The following is a 23,167-nucleotide window of genomic DNA, read 5'->3' as shown; positions in this document are numbered from 1 at the left end:
GGAAGATTGTATATCTGGGGCTCCTGAATATTCTACTATTGCACATAGCAATGCAGCAGAGATCACATTGTAACATCAAGGGATTCATTCACCACACTATGTGAAGTGAAAACTAAACGCTAAATTTAAGGCCAACAGGTTTTGGAAAATTTCTCCAATTCAGCTAGAGTCACATATTGGCTAATTTAGCTTATATTTCACAATCTACGTTTCAAGTCACTACATTTCGGGGTTTAGTTAACAATCCCCAAAATGTTGAAGGGGCCTGGGACACCAGGAAGCGGTCACAGCGGGAACATATTACTCTAGGTGAACAATTGACTGGTTGTAGATGCAACCCGTATCGTTCAATATGGATCCGAACAAACGTTGCTTAGTACATAAATGCAATTTTCATAAACGTTGTAAAAAAGCTAAAAATTATGTGGATTTTAAAGGGATTCTTTCCAAACAGAAAGACTGAATGTGTCACTAAAGGGAATATGCACTAATTAACTGTGGTGAAGCAAATTTCAGCATTTAGGCCAAAAATAATGGAATTGGAAAAAATAGATTTTAAATATAGTTTGCAATTTGTTTCGATCAATTTAGCACAATTCCCCATTCAGTGAATATAACCCATACGGTTTCCCCTTTTGTACCGGTTGGTCGGACTTGGTATGTGCGTGCTTCATGCTCCTCTTCTGGGCAAGATGCCCCAGAGTCCTGTTGGATTTGTCCATTAAAACTTTGCTTTTTGCAAAGGCTAGCAAAATCCTTCTTGGCAGCCAGCAATAACGTCCATGCATGTTCTCCTTGGTACCTAAAGAAAGTCAAGGCCATCTTCTTTGGCTGATAAAAGTGAAGGCATTGTGCACAGTTACATGTGTAAGTAATCTTTTTAATGCATTTCACCAGGCAGTGGCATGAAAAATAATCTAAATCTCACTTCAAATTCCGCATATCTTTTAATGGGCCTTGTGTTCTCCTTGGAATGGTCTAGGGTTGAGTGGAGAAGGCACCCGGAACGTAGAGTCAGCCCAACTGTTTCGTACTCCACCAGGCAAGTAACATCGCACCGCCAGTAATCAGGCCACCCCACAGCATGTTGTATAGTATACGCACGGGCTGAGAACGAGAAAAAGTAAAAGAAATGAAATTCACTTAACAGTGTATTTTGATATATACATACAATATTCTCCTTCAGAAAGCATTTCCTTGAGTATAGAAGATGAAAGTTTCTGTACTTGACCACTGCAGCGTGATTGTGTGGTCGATTAACGGCAATCTAACCGTGGATGTAGGGCAAATTAAAAATAAACATGATGGCTAGCTGTTCATCCCCAGATATTCGAAAAATGCATTCCCCAATATGCTGTGCCAGTTTGTAGGCCAAGTAGCTCATTAATAGTTACTAAACTGTTCCAGACTACCAGGGCAAAAAGGTTTTGAGCCACACAAGTCAACGTACACTTCATGTTTAATGGTTACTTACAAATCCAACCACAAGGTATTAATGCAAACTATTGTTTTTTCTTTTGCTTCGTTTAAACAAAATATATAAGAAATATAAAAAAAGAAGTTTGGGGATTTCTGGCAAAGAATATGTGACCGGAAATAAAACCAGAAAACATAAAAATTTTGATCTCTAATAAATCAGTACAACTGTTTATTTTTTTTATACCTCTATTTATAGTGCATAGTTGAGATGGTTTCACTGTAGATCCCGATCAAGAATACTAGGTATAGATGCAGAAAAGATTCCGTCACTGCTTCAGAATGTAATGTTAGGGCCCTTTTGTCTACCTCGGGGGTCCTCAAACTCCGGCCCCACAGATGTTGCTGAACTACAACTCCCATTATTCTCTGGCTATCTGTGTAATTCAAAGAATCATGGGAGTTGTAGTTCAGCAACATCTGGGGGGGGGGGGGGGGGCGGAGTTTGAGGACCCCTGGTCTACCTACTTCGATAAATTTTTTTTAAACATACAAGGCAGCATTAGAGCTGCTTGCAATATTAGTGGCCAAGGGCTAACTATGACCCAGTAAACATAGGACCAAAAAAAAAAAAAGAAAAGAAAATTGCGACAAGACAGAACAGGTCAAGAAAAACAACAATAGCCCACTGTATAATTAGCTTATAATCCTATAATTGCTTGACATTGTGAGTGCCGATGTTGGCCTAGGGTAAATCATTGCAATCCATCTTTCTGTATTCAGGATAAACATCAACGTTAAATTACAGTCAAGAAAATATAGTTATCTATCTCCGGGTGAGTGCAGAATCCAAAGACAGGAGGTGCAACAATTTCAACCATTTAAACAGGAATTCCTAGTTGTGAAAGAACGTTTGAGAACCATTGGAACTGGCTGCATTTCTTTGACCTAAAAATTGTGTCCTCTACGTCATCAAGAGCCCTAATAAAAGATTAGGAATCTGAATAAAAGCGATCTTTTCTTTTTATTATTTTTTTTATTTTGTCTTTCCTTATGACCCTTCTATCTTAATGATGAGACTTCCTCTCTTGAGGTTTGCCTTTATTTATATTTAATTATCTTTTCCTCCTTGTGCCAGATCTCACTATAAGGGTGCCGCCCCTTTGTTCTCCTCTGCCCATGTCTGCCGTTTGCCCTTCTGTGGGATTGGTTTTACTGATGGATTGTGGGTAAATGTGATTCGCAACTAAAACAGAACCTTGCTTTAAGCTCTGCCCATTGTCAAGTTTTGCCAATTTTACCTCTACACATGAGGAAAAGTAAACCCTACTTTTATTTCCGTGTTTTATTAAAGCTACAGCACACAGAAAAAAAAAAGGTAAAAAAAAAAAAATCGAGGGAGATTAGACAAAGCTTATTTTCCACGACAGAGCTGCTTAACCCCCAGAAAAAGCCACCGACTGTTGAAAAGTATTGATTATAAAGTTTGTTGTGGCGTTACAGGTTGTCAACTAACATAAGATGCGAATAGGAAGTGGGGAGGCTGTGGAAGAGAGAATTATTATTGAAGACTGTAGCTTCTATATATATCAAACACACCTCCCAACATTTCAAATGGACAAAGAGGGACACTTTAAAAATGTTTTGGGAGTGGGAGTGGGAGTGTGGCCAGGGTTGGGGCAGTTCTGAGAAATTTTATGAGACTTACTAATAAAAATGTATACAATTAAAATGTAATTTAGAATATGAACCATGCATCTTATTTACACAGACTGATTTCTAAACACATTTATTATAGCTTAAAGACACATTAGTGGGAGTATTATTGCAATGGAGTACTGTTATACACTCAGACACGTCCACAATATGGAGCTAAAAGAAAAAGAGGGACAGAGGGATTTGGGCCCATAATAGGGGCTGTCCCTTCTAAATAGGAGCACTTGGGAGGTATGTACGAAATATCATGCATTCGAAGAAAGCAGTATAGGATTAACACTGGCATTGCAAACCATAGATAATAATGTCCCATGAAATACTCAGGATGCACACAGTCAGGAGAAGATAGAAGCTGCAGACAGCAACACAAACTATCTATGCAACTTGACAACGGAGAGAAGTAACAAGATTGGAGAGGAGACTGATCTCACTGCATATTGCATCTGCTTTTCATACCATATGACAACAGCAGGAGGTGGGCAGACTGGGGCGGAGATGTGCTGTATTCTGTATAAAAGGCCAGGGTGTGTCCATATTTAAGAGTAAATGAGTTCCATATAGTATTGGGATTATGAAAATGTTCTAAGACAACAGGAAAAGTTATTATATACCCTGGCATATGTTTTCAAAATTTCTACGATGCCTGGGTGGAGATGTTGCAGTATTTTGATAATTACATAAAAAAATTTGAAGTTGCACCGATTACAACCAGTCCTTTTAAAAATAATAGAAAACGTGTTAACAATGTAGCAGACATCACCCCATTCGTGCCAAGAGGAGGAGCACCCACGACAGCGGCACTGCCACCCTGAACTTTGGGACTGAGTTTTGCCTGTGCACTACCCTATGCACGCTACCCCTCACAAAATCCTATAACTGTTGCCTTTTTCCTTTTTTTTTTTTTTATTTAAAAGGGAAAGAAAGTTGACTATGTTTATATATGTTTCTATATTTTATATCTGTTATGTTATGTTGCCGGCTCCGTAAGCATAACAAAACGGGAACTCACACCCGGCTTCGAGGGCTCCCATACCCAATAATACCATAACTACGTGCCTCACTCTTGCATTGATATCAGGGCGTACTTTACACTGGCCACAAGGCACATACGGCCCAAGTTTACCGCCCCACCCAGTCACAAGCTCGAGGACCACCGACAGGGAAACCTGGGTAAACCCGCCTATACTAAAAATTCAAATTGAGTAGACTAAGCTAGGTGGCGAAAGTATCCATGTACTGTAAAAATGTTTTACCTGCTGATCACAAAATCTGTTATATTGTTTGCCAACACTCGCAAAAATAAAGAATAAAAAAAAAAAAGAAAAAAAAAAAAAGAAAACGTGTTAACAATTCAGTATGGTACGGTTGAATACAATGTCCGTGGCCCATGTTGTACCACTAGGAACATGCCTCCTTTCGCAAACTAGGATTTCCAACCCTATGTCCAAGGCTGCATGACATGCAGATCTCATTCTCCCATAGGAAAAAAGTCTAAACAGACTTGTTACGCATCCTGCCACAGGGTTATAATCCCAAATTATTCCATAGAACATATCATTTCAGGCCAGCAAAACAGAACATCAGCTTGGCACATTCCAAGCCGTAAAAAAAAGCCTCAAAAACATGAGTCATCACCAAATCAGTCCGGTGGGAGAATAGGAGAGCAACGATTGCAGCTTTTCCTTCAACGTACGCATACCACTGAGATAAATGGCCAACGAGGAGGATACAGATTTTGATGTATTGACTAAAGGAAAAAGAATACAGGTCTATAAAAGCAGAACTAGTTGTTGCTACGTTATTTCGGTAATTATGAAAAGCTGTAAAACTGGAGGCATTTGTACAATCCTGTGCGTAGCAGAAAATTCACCCCCATCGCACGAGATGGACCTCGTTCATATCAGTCAGCACTGCACTTGTGGTCATAAGGAACGCGTGTTGTAACCCTGATTTATACCACTTTAGATCTCCCGCAGTGCAGTGTCATCCCATTGTAAACAGTCGTTTCATGCGATTTTAAGTTCATTTCTGAAGGAAAACACAAGCCTCAAACAGACTCTGATAGCTCTGTTATATGATCAAAATAACAGATTTTTTTTTTAGGGGGAAAAGAGGACACAACACTTTTATTCTCTCCAAACAATGGGGTGATTCTAGAACTTAACCTTTGGAGGGCCAAGATGGATTTGCGCACAGATATACACAGTTACATTATCAGAAACGTCACAGTTACATAATAAGAAATGGACATATACACTTTGGGACCTACACACAGATTTACACTTTCAGACTGTTCTTAAGCCAAGCCAATTGTTTGTCATAAACAGAGGCTATCCCAGGCACCTAAAGCACATCCCCTCTGCAGATGCACAGATAATGAGGAAGATTCACTTCTGCATTATTTGTCCAAAGTTGTCCAACTTTGGATTTCAGTGTAAGGCTCAAAGTCCTGGGCTAGTCCACCGACATTAGCCTTGATTTAATACGTTTTAAAGTAATTCAATATTAGAAGAACATTTCAAAATGATCTACTGAATTTTCCATTAATGTTTAAAGGACCACTATAGATACCCAGACCACTTCAGCTCAATGAAGTGGTCTGGGTGCAGTGTCCCTCTAGTTTTAACCCTGCAGCCGAAAACATAGCAGTTTCTACTGCTATGTTTCACGGAGGGTTAATCCAGCCTCTAGTGGGTGTCTCACTGACAGCCGCTAGAGGCGCTTCTGTGATTCTCACTGTGAAAATCACAGTGGGAAGAAGCTGGACGTCCATAGGAAAGCATTGAGTAATGCTTTCCTATGGGCGGTTTGAATGCGCGCGTGGCTCTTGCCGTGCATGCGCATTCGGCTTTGACGTCGGCAGGAGGAGTAGAGTTCCCCAGCACCGAGGGAACACGGTGCAGTAACAAGGTAAGTGGCTGAAGGGGTTTATAGAAGTTTATAATTGCTCTCCAAGTTTAGGAATAGAGAACTGTTTATTTTATATAGATAAAGAACATACAGCAATTCTAAAAGGAACCCAACACATTTAGTGGTTACCTGTCTTGTGTAAGGTTGATATTTGTAAGCATGTATCTGAACCTTTGTTTTTGATGAGATAATAATTGTAGAACCTACATTACTTTTTGTTTTGCCCCATTTTATAGATTAGAAAACTCAACTTTCACACAGCATCCCCCAGGCCGCACATTCACTAATGAACAGGAGGATTTGCAGCGAGGGAGTCAAAAACAGATAAGCATTTTTTATCTGATGAGCTGAAATCCAGAAGACCCTCAGGCAGGTGATGCTTGAAGCAAAATGTGGCTACATATACGATGTACAGAGCATTATAGGATATTCTCCAAACATCACTTGTCCAGTCCATTCCTGCATTGCACAAAATAGGGTCACTCAGCTCAGTTGCCTCTCAAAATATGATATACTCAGCTCAGCAGGGTGTTGGATGCTTAATAAGATTGTGTCGTCAAAAAGACAATTAAAATCCCATTTTGCTGTTTCAGGTTGGGAACTGGGCAGACAGTGTAGCGAGAAGCTCATGAAATTGGTGGGAGTTGGAGCAAGATTATAGAGATCTAAAATAAACTATTTTGTTCTTCATTCTTAACCTCTGATATCATCTGTGATTCTTGTTTGACTCCCTGTAAAATCTTCATCTTTTAAAACGTTTCCAGCTCTCCACATTGTGCTTTCTGCAGATTCTAGTTCATTTATTCCCGACTATGCTTATGAAAGGCATTATCGCAAGCACGTGTTTGTACGTAAATATGGTACCATATTAAGAAACAAGACAATAAAAGAAAAGGAATTTTCCGAATGTATTTAAGTGAATTTGAAGAATTATGTTGACTAATTTCACTGTAAAATCAGGAATACAACAGAGAATCTGCTGTAGAGTACGACTTGTCATTTCTAACTACCCAAAAGGCGCAAAATAAATGGACATGGAGTCCCTCTGTATCCATGAAAAACTACATAGAGAATTGTGTTAGAGCATACAGTTTGATGGATATAGCTAATGCCTGGTCTGTGTAGGTGGTACGGGCCTATGGCATCTGTGGGAATGTAATGAAGGCATTTTCACCTGGTCCAAAACATTGCTCAGAAATAATGGGACAGGGCAGTGAATTGAGGTCCTACCAGAAGGTATATGGATAAATCATGGAATAAACAGCATATCTGGTTGAACTCCAAAGAGCACGTCCATGAAGACCTAGACATCAGAATCTGTGCAGTAGATCTGCAACCAAAAGTAAGAATAAAACTTTAAATGGTCAGAATTACAACTGTTATTGGAAAGCCAATAAAAGTCCAAGACCACAACACCACTAGATCTCCTAAAAAGTGTGTGGGTAGAGTCTACCACATATGCTTGGTGATTCATGTGATAAAACACTGTGGCACGGATCAACGTCGCAAATTCTCAACTAGATCTCCGTTGAAATAGATGTGTTACAAATCCTTGAATTAGCCTTAGGTAAGCAGCTTCCAAAGCTACGTTATATGTTATATTTGGTCAGTGTCCAGGAACCACATTTAGCGGTAATCATTACCAGGTGTGTGTGTGTGTGTGTTTTGGGTCTCTGGTCAGTAAGGACTTGCTACACCATTGCCTTCATCTATGATCATTTGTAACTAAAAAAAAGGCTCTTATCCTACATGTTACAGGAGCCATGTAGACATTGTCTCTGTTGATTGGCAGAAGGATATGCACACTGAGACAGAAGTCACAAACTCCCGCCAGAGGGTACACTTGGTTGTTTCATTGCAGTAAATCATTGTCTGATGATAAGATCAAGCTACTATTGTTTACATAACCTGCTATCTACCTGTGATATGCCAAATACAGCTAATATTGCTCTGACCCTTTATCTTGAGTTCGCTATGAGGTAGTAAAACCATGTTTATTTAACCATTCAGCTACAACGCCAATAAAAGTAGGATTTTTGCAGGTCTATTGTTTTGGCATTTAGTTTTGTGTTGGGAGTATATAAACTTAAATAATCAATCTTATCCGTCAACGATTTAGACTACTGACAAAGCCAGGAATGCTGGTATAGGTGATTACAAATACATAACCTTCTATTTTCAAAGTTTGCACCAGTAATGATTGACATTAGAGAGACTTGTGGAGTGTTAGAAAAGGAATTGAAAAATGTACTGAAAATAGCCAAGCTGATAAAATAAATACAATTAAATAGATAAGAGATTTTCCAACTCAAAGTTTTGGCCCTAAAATGTGCAATTTCCCCAGCTAATTCTCTTTTAGAATTTATGGATTAGTGCATAATGTCAGATAATCCCAAGCAAGTCGAGAACACAACTAAATAATGAAACTAGTCTTAATGTATTGCGGAAATTTTATTATACGAGAAATCAAATCAATAGCACTGATTCTAACTATAAATATAACTGCAGTTTTACCCCCAAATGATTAATACGAAGTTGACAAATCTAGCTTTTATTTATTTTTTACATTTATGGTTTTTCATTATAAAGTTGGTCTCCCAAGCCCTACAAATGAAGCCAATTCTTAGCCTGCTGAACCAAGGGAAACAAGAGATCGGATGTAGAGATACGAAAAGAAGGAATTTATCCAAGGATGGGGCTGGACTAAGTGATCTATTTTTAAATACATTTTGAATTACGTAATTAAGATTTTTCATTCCTAAACAGGAGAATGGGAACGCGGTGTAAATCCATTAATATTTTTTTTGAAAGAAGGAAAAGTATGGGGGAAGGGAAAGAGTATAGAGATTTTCATAATTTGGACCAGACTATAGCAGAACTTGGCCTCCTTTTTGAAACGGAACCAAGCCAAATCGGATTGAGTAGGAATCTAGAGGTTGTTTACTTAGCTGCTTTTTATTATGTTTACTTATATCCTCCGAGATTTCATGTGCCTTGTATGAGGTCTAAAAACAGGCAGCAAGACATGTATTGTGTCTCCACATAAGATGTCCAAACTGATGAACAAACAGATTGTTGCTTATTTATGATGTCCTTATGGATGTAGAAATGCAGCAAAAAACGGGAAACAGATCACAGTTGGGAGGTTGTTTTATAATGGGAGAATTAATCAAGTTATATGCACCATGTGAGGTCTATAGATTACAGCTCACTTACACAAACCTCATATCATCCAAATCTCAATTGTAGGTCTACATTCCCTGGGGACTGCTCTAGAATCTGCAGAGCTTTGTTTAAAAGACCATGAAAAAGGAGCAGAGGCCAAAATATGCAAGTACTGGCTCCAAGGTAGAAATTCTTCTGGCAAGACACCAAAATGTCTAGCATCAACATTGGTCAGTTAATCAACATTCGTCTTCTACAGCAACACAATGGCATAAAACACAGGCCAAACATCCATCCAGCTGTAAAAAAAAATAAAATACATCTATACAATCCAAATGTGACCATTTACAAACACGAACTTGTCCGAGCTTTTCTTGAAGGATTCTGTAATACACATGCTTCTAATCTCTTGAATGGCCATAGAGTCACTTCCCAGATCTTTTAGTATTAAGATTACTTTTCTCTATATTTAACACATATTGATTTGTTAGGTATGCAAAATAAAATTAAAATGCCTCCATTTTGGTTCCCTGTCAATCAATGTTATAAACTCTGTTCTTTGTACCGGACAGTCAGTACAAAGAAAGCATACAAAGAGTAGAAATCAAAAAATGGTTTTATTTCTACTCTTAAAGGACCACTATAGGCACCCAGACCACTTCAGCTTAATGAAGTGGTCTGGGTGCCAGGTCCCTCTAGTTTTAACCCTGCAGCTGGAAACATAGCAGTTTCAGAGAAACTGCTATGTTTACACTGAGGGTTAATCCAGCCTCTAGAGGCTGTCTCACTGACAGCCACTAGAGGCGCTTCCATGATTCTCACTGTGAAAATCACAGTGAGAAGACGCTGACGTCCATAGGAAAGCATATGGGCTGTTTGAATGAGCGCGTGGCTCTTGCCGCGCATGCTCATTCGGTGCTGACGTCGGCAGGAGGAGGAGAGGTCACCAGCGCCGAGGGAGCCCGGCGCTGGAGAAAGGTAAGCGGGAGGGGGGCCCTGAGGGTGGGGGGACCTAATGACCCTATAGTGCCAGGAAGACGAGTTTGTTTTCCTGGCACTATAGTGCTCCTTTAATTTTAAGTGTTGACCCTGGATGTGTCATGCCTGAACTGGATTATGATGTAATTTGCTAAATCATAGTTACTGATGATTTTTTATATATATTTTATTCAATAATGTAAATTCCAGGGGAGTGACAGTTTCTCTTTAACTGAAAAAAAGGTTGGAACTTGTTTTCATCCTTAACCAGAAAGCTTATGAAAAATGTATGTTACAGGGCTAGTCGGGAATCCCAGCTGGTCTGCAACATGCATTTTGTTCTCCAATTAGGAGTAATATTTGGTCCTAAGAATTAGTTCCTCACTACCAACCCCATGTACACACAGACCGATGTACGCTGTCACATTTATTTATTTATTATTTATTATTGCCATTTATATAGCGCCAACAGATTCCGTAGCGCTTTACAATATTATGAGAGGGGGATTTAACTATAAATAGGACAGTTACAAATAAACTTACAGGAACAATAGGTTGAAGAGGACCCTGCTCAAACGAGCTTACATTCTATAGGAGGTGGGGTGTAAAACACATTAGGACAGGAATTTACAATCAAATAAGGTGGGCTGCCCTTTCGGAGAGGGCAAGAGACAGGTATGTGAGGTAAGGGTTAGTCTTGGAGGCCATAAGCTTTCCTAAAGAGATGGGTTTTAAGGCACTTCTTAAAAGATGCAAGACTAGGGGAGAGTCTGATGGCGGTAGGCAGGCTATTCCATAGGAAGGGAGCCGCCCGCGAGAAGTCCTGCAAGCGCGAGTTGGCCGTACGAGTGCGGACAACGGACAGGAGGTGGTCACGGGCAGAACGGAGAGACCGAGAAGGGACATACCTATGGATCTGTGAGGAGATATAAGAGGGGCTAGAGTTGTTCAGTGCTTTATAGGTGTGAGTTAGTACCTTGAATTGACTCCTATAGCATACAGGAAGCCAATGTAAGGACTGGCAGAGGGGTGAGGTGTGAGAGAAACGACTAGAGAGGAAAATCAATCTAGCAGCAGCATTCATTACGGACTGTAAGGGTGCAGTACGGCTATTGGGGAGACCAATCAGGAGAGGGTTACAATAATCCATGCGGGAAATTACTAGAGCATGGACAAGCTCCTTGGTAGTATCTGGTGCAAGAAAGGGGCGGATGCGGGCTATGTTTTTAAGATGGAATCTACAGGATTTGGCAACATGCTGGATGTGAGGCTCAAAGGTGAGACCAGAGTCAAGTATGACGCCAAGACAGCACGCTTGCAAGGATGGACTGATGTTGGTACCACAAACTTGGAGGGAGAGCGAAAGAGGAGGATCAGTATTAGGAGGAGGAAAGACAAGGAGCTCAGTTTTTGAGAGATTGAGTTTCAGAAAGCGGGAGGACATCCAGTCAGAGATGGAAGAAAGGCAAGCAGTGACACGTTGCAGGACGGCAGGGGAGAGGTCCGGGGAGGAGAGATATAGCTGGGTGTCATCAGCGTACAGGTGGTAGTGAAATCCAAAAGAGGTAATAAGTTTGCCAAGAGAGGCAGTATAAAGAGAAAATAGAAGGGGACCAAGGACGGAGCCTTGGGGAACTCCAACTGAGACAGGGCAAGGGGAGGAGGTATCATTAGAAAAGGAGACACTGAATGAGCGTTGGGAGAGATAAGAGGAAAACCATGAGAGGACAGAGTCACAGAGACCAAGCGATTGAAGAGTTTGAAGAAGGAGAGCATGATCAACGGTGTCAAAGGCCGCTGAGAGGTCAAGAAGAATTAGTATGGAGTAGTGGCCTTTGGATTTAGCTGCGATTAGGTCGTTAGTAACTTTGATAAGGGCAGTCTCTGTAGAGTGGAGAGGGCGGAAGCCAGATTGAAGAGGGTCAAGGATAGAGTTGGAAATGAGGAAATGAGACACACGGGTAAAGACAAGTCTTTCCAGAAGCTTTGAGGAAAAAGGGAGCAGGGATATGGGACGGTAGTTAGAGGGGGTGGATGGGTCGAGGGATGGTTTTTTTAGTATAGGTACTACAGTGGCATGTTTAAGGTCAGCAGGGACGATGCCAGAGGAGAGCGAGCAGTTGAAGATGTGTGTTAGAGAAGGCACGAGACAAGTGGAGAGAGATCTAATAAGGTGAGATGGGACAGGATCGAGCGGGCAAGTGGTGGGGCGAGAGGAGCAAAGAAGAGCAGCCACCTCTTGGTCAGTAGCTGGGGAGAATGTCTGAAGGGTAGGAAAGGCATGATCTATGTGTGATTGAGAAACAGAAAGGCAAGGAGGGGAGAATTCTTTCCTTAGCTGTTCCACATATTCCAGAATCATGCGTTACACGTGTGCATTTCCTAAAATAATTCTAATTTATTTTCATGCATTGATGTAATGCATCAGCCGTGGCCTCGGTGGCATTCTAAATTTCATGGCACGTTAGCAATGACTGCTAGATGATGATGTCATTTTTAGGATCAGTTTTGGAGGAGGAACTGGGGAGGAAAAGGAATATTCAATGATTCAGAAGAGAGATTGCATAGGACTGAACATTGAGATGGAAATATCAGATGTGTACATTTTGCCCTTACTAATAATAAATATGTAATCAAGTAAATGTAAAGCAAATTGTGATTTGCTTCACTTTCCTTGAAGCAAAGATCGAATATATTAATGACAAAACCTGCATCCACTTTATTTTTTTTCTACTCATTTTTTGTTGTTGAGGCGTATATGAGAAGTACAGTACAAGCATAAAGACCGGTATAACAAGGGTTTGTGAGGGTACCTTATGTGTTGGCACAGGCTGTGCCACACACGGGAGACATCCTGCAAGTGGAAGGGGACCCTTCCAGGATTCCCTCTCTTCTTTCCAGCGGTTCTCACGCCGGCCGTGATAGCCCTGACCCTTTTTATGAAGCGGCGTGTGCGTGCCAGCGTCATTACACTAATGACGTCACAGCCCAACCAAACGTTCAAATTCAAACGTTTTGAGGACGTGGCTATAAATTAAAGGAACACAGTATATACAGGGAGTTTAGGATGTGACTCATTGCCCTGTTGTGGTTCTTATAGTCCCCAATAGCACGTTATAGATTTGTATTTTTTTTTTTATTGGTTTTGAGTCGTTTGGCTATGTTTGACTATTCTACCTTCTGTATCTCTCTTGACTCTGCTTTCGTACTCTCGCTGTTCCTGATTTTTGGCTCCCGTGACCTCGGCTTGTTCCTGATTACTCTCTGTTCTTGTGACGTTAGTCCAGCAGCCGTTCTAAGGTCCAGTACACGTTACTATTCTACTACACTCTGCGTGTAGGATCCTTATATATTCAGAGTTATATATACAGGGTTCACATGAGTACCATAGCTTAAATGGACACTATAGTTACCTGAACAACTTTAGCTTAATGAAGCAGTTTTGGTGTATAGAACATGCCCCTGCAGCCTCACTGCTCAATCGTCTGCCATTTAGGAGTTAAATACCTTTGTTTATGAACCCTGGTCACACCTCCCTGCATGTGACTTGCACAGCCTTCCATAAACACTTCCTGTAAAGAGAGCCCTATTTAGGCTTTCTTTATTGCAAGTTCTGTTTAATTAAGATTTTCTTATCCCCTGCTATGTTAATAGCTTGCTAGACCCTGCAAAAGCCTCCTGTATGTGATTAAAGTTCAATTTAGAGATTGAGATACAATTATTTAAGGTAAATTACATCTGTTTGAAAGTGAAACCAGGTTTTTTTTTTCATGCAGGCTGTCAATCATAGCCAGGGGAGGTGTGGCTAGGGCTGCATAAACAGAAACAAAGTGATTTAACTCCTAAATGACAGTGAATTGAGCAGTGAAATTGCATGGGAATGATCTATACACTAAAACGGATTTATTTAGCTAAAGTTATTTAGGTGACTATAGTGTTCCTTTAATACCTTCATTTAATTAATGTTCATGAGTAGCTTATTTTAAAGTAAAGATAAATGTAAGATAAGATAATACAAGGCTTTAGCAATCTATTAGGGAATTGGCAACGCTGATCTATGATAGACTATGTACTGTACAGCTTATTAGACATTATATAGTAGCGGTTTGATGGCTAAGATAAGCATGACTAGGTAAATATAATAAATGCCTAACTAGAGGAACACGAAAAAAATTACTAAACAATGTCAAAATTACGACTGCTTTGTATTGCATATTGATTGTTTCAAATGTTGCCACTCTGCTTGTTTATTTTATTTTCTATTTATTTTTGTAAATTGTTGCTGTAATTATTTGGAGATTCCCTGAGGAAGTTCTTTGGGGCGAAACATGTAGGATTACTCCTAAGCAACCTATTTTATCAATTTGCTTTTAAGTTTTATTTAAAAAAAATATAAAAAAAATGTATATATAAATATTTGATATAATAAATAGCCGTTTTTTCACCTGAGTCCGGATCTCCATACTCGCAGCATATTGCTACAGGGAGAGGCGTCCTGGTTCAGCCCCCCTAATACTATCGGGGGAGGCACACTTTTGCGATTTATTCTTCTATATCTTGTGAGTGCAATTTGTGTTTGCGCAATTTAATTTTTTATATAACAGTGTCACACTATATTTGTTCTTTTTGTGTTTCCTTTACTTTGTTTGTAGATCTACAGCCATACTCTCCAATATACGTACTATATAAAAGGAATATAGTCTGGGATATTCCTGGAGAAGTCTACCACTATCTATTAAGATAAGTGTTTTCCTATCACATTATTTATTTAGATAAAGTGTATGATGTATATTTTGTTTGCTTAAAATATAATAAATGCCTAACTAGAGGAACACAAAACAAATTGCTAAACAATATCAAAATTACGAGTAGCCTGGATAGCTAAGAAGTCACAACAGCCTGCATTATAAGCATGGTACCTTTAATTTGTCCATTGCGTCTAACCAATGCCAACTTTAGGGATCAGGCTCCTGTACAGGGTAGAAGGATCATTAGGAACCCTTGCCAAACATTTTGGTATTTTAAAGAGGCCAGGCATTCCAGGCACTGGACCTGAACCCAGGCCGGGTCCAGAGATGCTGCAGCTTCCTAAGGTCCGTTCATTGGTGATTACTGTGTAGTGGGTTATTTTCCTGTGGCGATCATCACCTGTTTTAAGGTGGTTTTCTCGGCTCACCTCTAGTGCCCTGAGGTGTCAGAGACCCAGTCTCTCTCTGGAACATTGGTTGGTTACTATAACAGGTAGGTGGCATGTGGCAGCGTTGGAAAGATTTTTCGACAACTCCATCTCTTCTTCAGGGTCTTCCAAAATCTGGCATATAGTAGCTCGAAAGACAATAATAGGCAGCGTTCGATTGAATCGGGTCTGCTTAGTTCCTCAATGGATGCCACCTGGTGCTAGTCAGCCATCTTAGATCACGCCACTTGGCATGATAGCATTTACTGGGTCTAGGCATTGAGTACTTGCTTCATTAAGCCAGGAAGAGATTAAAGGTGTATGGGACAGTGAAAATTCCCACCGGCTCAAAGGGGAAGGAAACGGGACCAGCAGACAATGTGTGCGCATCGTGGACAAGAGATCAAACGCCTCACCAGCCCTACTAGGCCATGCAAGGCAACTAGGCAAGTCTCAAAAATGTTGAGGCAAACCCTTAGAAAAAGGATTCCCATCCAGTATCTGGCATATGAAAGTGTTAGCCTCGTAAAAATTTTGAGTATGACAAGAATGATTACGTTTTATAAGCTAATATCCAAAAAGTGCTTAGGAGCTCACTCTGCCTGCGTATGGCTTGCTCGGCCTTGCCCCCCTACATTCAGTTTAGATTGCAGAGGTCTACTGAATAGAACAAATTGGTCAGTTTATCATGCTCCTCTTTAGGTGGTTACGTCCAGGATTTAATTAATCCCTTTCGGACCACATGTAACTTCAGGGACATCACAATCTTGTCTCTAAAGAACATACAGCAGAATAGAATGTCCTGTTTATTCATCTATGATGGTTCTACATAGCCCTGCAGTCTTTAATTTAATGTGTTACTCCAGCTTAGAATTGGATCCTTAAAGAAGAGATTCTTAGGAGACAACCGGCCATCCAAGCAATTTCTAGAGTTTACTCCAAAGGTAAGTGTAAAGAGACTCTATATTGCATATCTCATAAATGCTACAAATAATTTTGAATTCTAACAGAAGAAAAGTATTCAAATTATTTTTAATTTTTCAAGATTTGAGTTTACGGTTTCATTGAAACACAGAAGATCACACTCGTAAAAAAACTAAATTTGAGGGTTTGAACGACACTAATCTGAGTGGCCAGGAGTCCAATATTTGTCATAAAATCTATTATAGATGAGACGGATACCAAACTATAACCCAGTTTCATACAAGCCTGTGTTGGGTTCCGATACTAAGCTAAAATCCAAATTTACACAATAGTGTGCTGGGCAGGGTAGTGATTGGGGCATGGGTATTATGAGGCATTACGTCAGTCTCTAAAGAATTCCTTTTGAAAATAGTCTGATGTGATGTGGTCATGCCTGAAATCACAGCATTTTAGGAAGGAAAGAAGAAGCCGTTAACGCTGAGTAATTGATCAACAACATCTGGAATTCCTCCAGCAATAAGGAAGATAAAAAGCAAGGGAAGGGGGAGGAGGAGGCCAAAAAGGGTGTTTGTTTCTAAGATGAAGTTGGAGACCATTAGATTTTTTTTTTTGCATTTTTCACGGTATTGTTTTCTGCTGGCACATCTGGGAAATTTACTATAATTACATTTCTTAGCGCTATTTATGGAATAGAATATTTTACAACACAACAATAAGTTATATTTATAGGATCTTAACCATGGATAATTTTTACACTGGCCATGTAACTACTTTATGACAGATGATGTGCCACAATGGAGTAATGCACGGAACACTAAGCACTATAACCACTACAGCACACAGTAGTGGTTTTAGTGCCAGGAGGCCTTGGTGCACTCCAACAGTAAGCTGTCCAACCATTCAAGGATGGTGCCTGGGAACACCTGACACCATAACTACTACAAAGTGTTTCGAATCTTTAATATTTAAAACAAATTAAAGTCCCCACATGGGTGGGTTGATAGAGCCACCACCTGTCAAGCCAGCCTAACAATTTGAGAATAATCCCTTAAGCAAGGTGAACTCTGATGGACTTGCTATTCGATGCCAGAAATGTCCTTCATGTCAACAGAAATGCCACTGATATCTGCTGTGAGTACCCAAACTTGACATGAACTTAATGCAAACTCTTGATGAACCTTACAAAACTGTGATGGTAAAATTTAGTTCCGCGTAAAACGTAATGCTGATCGAGATTGAAGATAATAAACACTGAACTCTCAGTGAACAACTCCGTATGTACTGAAGCTTTCTGCCTCTGTAGTTAAAATACGAAGATAAAGGGGCAATCTAAAGACCAGATCCACGACAGCTCATCGGAATCTGTTGGCGCTTTATAAATAGCAATAATAAATAAATAAATAGTGGTTACGGTGCTACAAGAGATTGTTTGCACTGTCCCCTAGTTCTGATCCAGTAGCCTTTTAGCACCATCATCACTGCAATGGGGCTGTGGTACTTCGAGGATCCCTTTAAATGGACATTTAGGTGGGTACGGATCTATTATTTTCAAATTTATATTGATAATGAAAGTAAGCGACAGACAAGGCCCTCCCAGACAAGGCAGAGGCAAATGTCAGCGACAGACAAGGCCCTCCCAGACAAGGCAGAGGCTCCAACAATCGGGAGGCTCTTCTGGTCTATGGGGGTCTTTCATTCCAGCAGGAGTTTATGGGATATGTAGTTTACCAGCCAGCCACAATTCCATTCATTACACAATGTGGCTGGGTGAGTGAAACTGCAAAAAAAAGTGGATAGCAGACCTACTACCAGTTAATACACAATCTGCTTCACAATTTTGTGAAGCGGGCTTTGTGCATCTATCTGGCACATTGCTGACTGTGTGTGATCACAACTCATCTTCTTCCAAGGAAGCAGAGAAATGCTGTTCTAGTTGGGACCATGCTGGACAGATTTTTCAAGGAAAAGGAGGACATACTTGGACATCTGATAAAGGAGGGGGCATTGGAGAAGGGGGAAGTGGGGGGCGCAGGCCTATATCTGCAGCTACAAGAAGATCACAGCAGTGAGCAGGGTATTATTTGTGCTATAATCTGGGAAATGATACAAAGGATGTATCTCCTGATTTTATCTGCAGCGGTCTGTACTCACAGTCACAGCATACCACCATTTAAAACGCCAAATTTACATTTTGGAAGGCTGAAGTTCAATATGCAAACGTTAACTGCTTAAAACCAATTTCGAGGGCTTCCAATTACATCACAGGTTGAAAGTTAACAGCCAGTCAAGTACATTGATCATGATACTAAAAGGACAGGCGTGTCATTAACCAATCATGTTCCATATGGACATTGCTCTTTAAATATACATTTCAGTTACCATGCACAGGTGTATTTATTATGTTATCAATTTTCAAGACCCATGGCGTGGGGGTTGAATCTTTGGACCCTCTATTAGCCATGAGTGATCAGACAGTGTACCCAGTTTGATCTTCCATTCCATCTTCGAAGCTAATTTCAGGATAATCTCCAAATTTTCAAGTCAACATTTTAAAGAGAACTGCCTCAGGACTTGAGCAGCTCGGTTGGCTTTAGTGATAGACAAATTACAAATCCAGGTTAAATCCAGTGATTTCCTGCTATCTAGCAAATAGCTCCATGCATCTGACGTGAACACCTAATACTGCAGATGACAACCTTTTGAATGGTCTATATTTTGACAATATCTCCTGCTGAAATAAGTGTAGTTTAACCCTTTCGTCCTTGCGTCGGGTCTTAAAACCTGGGCGCCTCCATTTTGTTCTTCTCTGTCCACGAGGTCTGCAGTTTGTCCTCCTGTGGGATTCTTTTAACTTATGGAATGTGGGTAAATTAGTTTAGCAACTTAAATGGAACTTTGTTTAAGCTCCACCCATGCCCAAAATTTGCCAAAGATCACAATCCCAACGAGAAAAGTAGTCAGTACATCTTCTTTTACATACCAAAAAAAACAAAATGTGAATTTTAAATAAAATAAAAACAATGAGAAATGGAGGGACCTAAAAAAAAAAAAAGGATTCATTCAAAATATGACACCACAGCCACTTTAACAGGCATCATTTTAAGTGAAGGGGACAGGACTATCAAAAAAAAATTCTGATTTTGGCCCAAATATAATATTTTAGAATAAGATTTTAAATGATTTGTTGGTTAAAATTTTAATGTCTTTGAAAAATATTGTGAATTTTTTATAGATATATTTATATATATTTTAATGGGTTTTTTTTCTAAAAATTGTCCAAATAATAATTTGCAAAATAGAAAAACAATCTACAGCTTGGTATAATGACTAAGCAAAGCAATCATTTGGGAAAACCATGAAACAAAAAGGTGACCCAAAACATGATGTGGACAGCAATTGTCTAAATACTTGGGAATATTTATATAACCAGTAGAATCGTTACTTTCGATCTTGCATTACATCCATAAACTGGTTTATTTGTAGTTTGGCGATTTTTTGGCCACAAAAGTGACATTTCTTGTTAAATCTGCATAATCCTTTGTTTAGTTAAAAAAAAAAAAAACACAATTTAAAAAAAAAGCTGACACTTTATACATAGAGATGAAGAAATGTATCACAAAATGTAACAGATCTACTATGTAAATAGGATGTAGAACTGATAAAGGGAGAGTTTTTGGTGGACACAACACATACTACAGTCTGTTTTGAATTAAACCCCTGGAGTGCTTATTTAGCCTCCTACACAAACAGGCATTTTTAGATGCATATTGCGATCCACAGACAAGATTCTGTTTTTTTTTTAAGCATATTGCAAAATGCTTTGGGTGTGGAACTTGAGAAAAAAAAAAAAGGGATGTTTATGTAACTATCAGAATTTTTTTTTAAAAGTACAGCAGAGATACTTGGGAGGATCTGGGGCAAAGTTTATAGCTTGTTAATGTCAATTATCAGCTCTGACCGATCGCCTTCTAAATCAAATTATTAAGCGGCTTAAAAAATGTTACATCTGAACTTGGATTTAGTTATTAGAAAGTCACAAGATCCTCCTACACGCTGTAAAACAGAGCAAAAAAATATTTTAAAAAATTATAATAATTTGGGCTCCAGACCAGTACAAACCGCAATGAGAGCAGATAGGATTAAATTAGTATTAACCTTTTTCAGTGGCAGGCAGAGGGTTAAATGTAATCTGTTTGCTTCAAAAGCATTTTCAACATTCAGACTTTAAAATCCAAACAATTTCCCCAATCTCTCTGTCTTTCAGGCAATAATCATTGTATTTTTTTATTTTTGCTACGATGCATTTATTTATCATTGACCATTCTCAAATCACTTTTCCTTTATATCCCATAGAGTAGTGCACACACAGCTACAAAATAAATGAGATCAGGACTACAATAGAGTTGAAGAGATATATTTTAGACTACCGCCTGCAATTTTCAGATTTCAATGCACAGCAATTCAGTGTTTAATTAAAGGGTTACTCCAACCGCTATGACTGCTTCAGTGACTCAAAGTGGTCATGGTGCCTGGAGTCTGTATGTGCAGTGTTTGGCTTTGAAACGCTGCACACACCAAGTTTAACCCCTTAGCTGCTGGAGGGGTAACTCCACCTCTGGCAGCATCATGGGGCCGTCATGAGCCAGCCGGGCCGGCTAATGTCAATTCTCTGCATATTTGCCATTACAGGTGTTTGGCATCTTCCCCAATTACCTCCTTGATCACCTCACATCTTAGCAGTCTGTGCAAGGATACCTATCAATTACCTTCAAATCTCCCCTTATCTTAAAGGGGCACTATAGTCACCAGAACTACAGCTTATTGAATTTGTTCTGGTGAGTAGAATCATAACCTTCTGGCTTTTTGCTGTAAACACTGTCTTTTCAGAGAAAATGCAGTGTTTACATTACAGCCTGGTGATAACTTCACTGGCCACTCCTCAGGTGGCTGTTAGAGATCCTTCCTGGGTCATGGCTGCCTAAAATGCATCCAAACATTCAGTGTCTCCTCCCTCTGCATGCAGACACTGAACTTTCCTCATAGAATTCATTGATTCAATTGATCGCTATGAGGAGATGCTGATTGGCCAGGGCTGTGTTTGAATCATGCTGGCTCTGCCCCTGATCTGCCTCTGTGTCAGTCTCAGCCAATCCTATGGGGAAGCATTGTGATTGGATCAGGATACCACTTCTGATGATGTCAGCAGACTGCTTGTTTTTCTTTGCAGATCTACAGCTTCTGGCTTGAATACAGTAAGTATGCTATATTTATGAAGACACGAGGGGCCCACGGGGGCTAGATGGTGGTTTTAACACTATAGGGTCAGGAATACATGTTAGTGTTCCTGACTCTATAGTGATCCTTTAAGTCCCCTTCATATCCTTTAGATTGCAAGCTAACAAGCCATTTAGCTTTGTACTTTGTATAAAAGGGCTAAATCTCAGCTAACGGGCAGGTTCGTCCATTCCTTTTGTATTGTTTTGTCTATACTGTATTGCTTGTTTTCTCAAATTGTACAGTGTTACGGAATATGTTGGTGCTTTACAAAGTACAGTAATAAAAGTAATAAACAGTTTGCCCCGGTACCGAGCAAGCCGGTCAGGGTTACTCCTGGCATTATAGGGTTCCATTAACAAATAATAAAATAATAGCTCATCAGCCACTAGGTTCCAGTCTGGAAAGGTGCTTAGAGTATTACAGGAGTGAATGGAATGTCCCTGAAATTGTAGAGTTCTTTTTTTGTTTTTGTTTTTTGTTTTTGTTTTTTCAAATCAAATATTAAGTAAAATTTCCGTTAAATAAAACCACTTGGGGTTACTCTTCCTGTAATTCTATAGCTTGTTCCCTGTAAAAGGATTCCAATATTTTACGCAGCTCCTCATTTGAAGAGGGTAAATACGCATATGTCAGGCTTTTAGAATCTAGACTAAACAGAACCCAACTGTGATAAGAAGTGATAGGAGGGAGTGATTAGCATTCCAGGGATAGTACAGATCAGGCAGATCTGAGAGAAAATGCCCGAAGAAAAAGAAGTGATAAGCAGTGACCTTCGTCAAATAAATCAGACCTTATTTATCAACATCATCAGTTACAAAGTTGCCAACCAACATCTTATCTTACAGCTTCAAAGAACGGCTATTTAATGGTCTGGTTACACTGTGCTGAGCTCTATCAAGTATCACTCATTTAGATACAACCCCTGTATGTGAGTTTGCTGGACTCAAACTTTGTTGTAAAATAAAAATTAGGAATGACAATACAGGGCATTTTGTAGATTCAACATCTCACAATTTTTGCTATTATAAAGAATATTCGAACATCAGAAATACAGCCTGATGTAACACTTGTGCTAAGTACGGTAAATAATTTTTAATTATCTTAGTGATGTAAATCATTTTTTAAACCAGGGCTACTATCACAATTCTTCGGGCCCATTACAAGCACCTTGGCTACGTTCTTAAAGAGACACAGGCTACCAGACAGGGATAATCTAGAAAGAGATGCATATTCATTGACACAGACGTACATTCCAGACAAACTCATGGAACACTGCTGGACATACACACTGCAAGACACACACGCAATACTAAGCACAAACACACATAAAAACATACTGCTACACCTGCCTACACCCTACCCTACTGCATATATACATTGCTGAACACACACTTAGCTACATACACATTCAATACTACACACACTACTGCAGTACACATACAATACTAATGTTTTTTTTAGCATTATTTTTAATGCATTATCAAGATAATGCATTAAAAGATAGGAGTTCGTTTTAGCCCCTTTTATTCAATATATCACAACTTGAAAAAATATTCTGTAATTTATTTAGACATCTATAAATTAGCATAGGATTTTTTAAAAATT

At 39.5% G+C, this 23,167-nt stretch overlaps 1 protein-coding gene across 1 annotated transcript in view; it reads right to left on the bottom strand.

Annotated features, from left to right (window-relative positions):
* Window positions 1-553: 553 nt before the first annotated feature.
* LOC134573154 (uncharacterized) overlaps window positions 554-23,167 on the bottom strand; it is a 141,034-nt gene continuing 118,420 nt past the window's right edge. Inside the window, exon 8 of the mRNA XM_063432686.1 lies at window positions 554-1,107. Coding sequence (XP_063288756.1) covers window positions 1,015-1,107 — 93 coding nt within the window. The 3' untranslated portion in view covers window positions 554-1,014. The remainder of the gene's footprint in view (window positions 1,108-23,167) is intronic.

Source organism: Pelobates fuscus, chromosome 9 (assembly GCF_036172605.1).
Source record: "Pelobates fuscus isolate aPelFus1 chromosome 9, aPelFus1.pri, whole genome shotgun sequence".
Lineage (NCBI taxonomy): Eukaryota > Metazoa > Chordata > Amphibia > Anura > Pelobatidae > Pelobates > Pelobates fuscus.
This window is presented reverse-complemented; position numbering and strand designations above follow the sequence as displayed.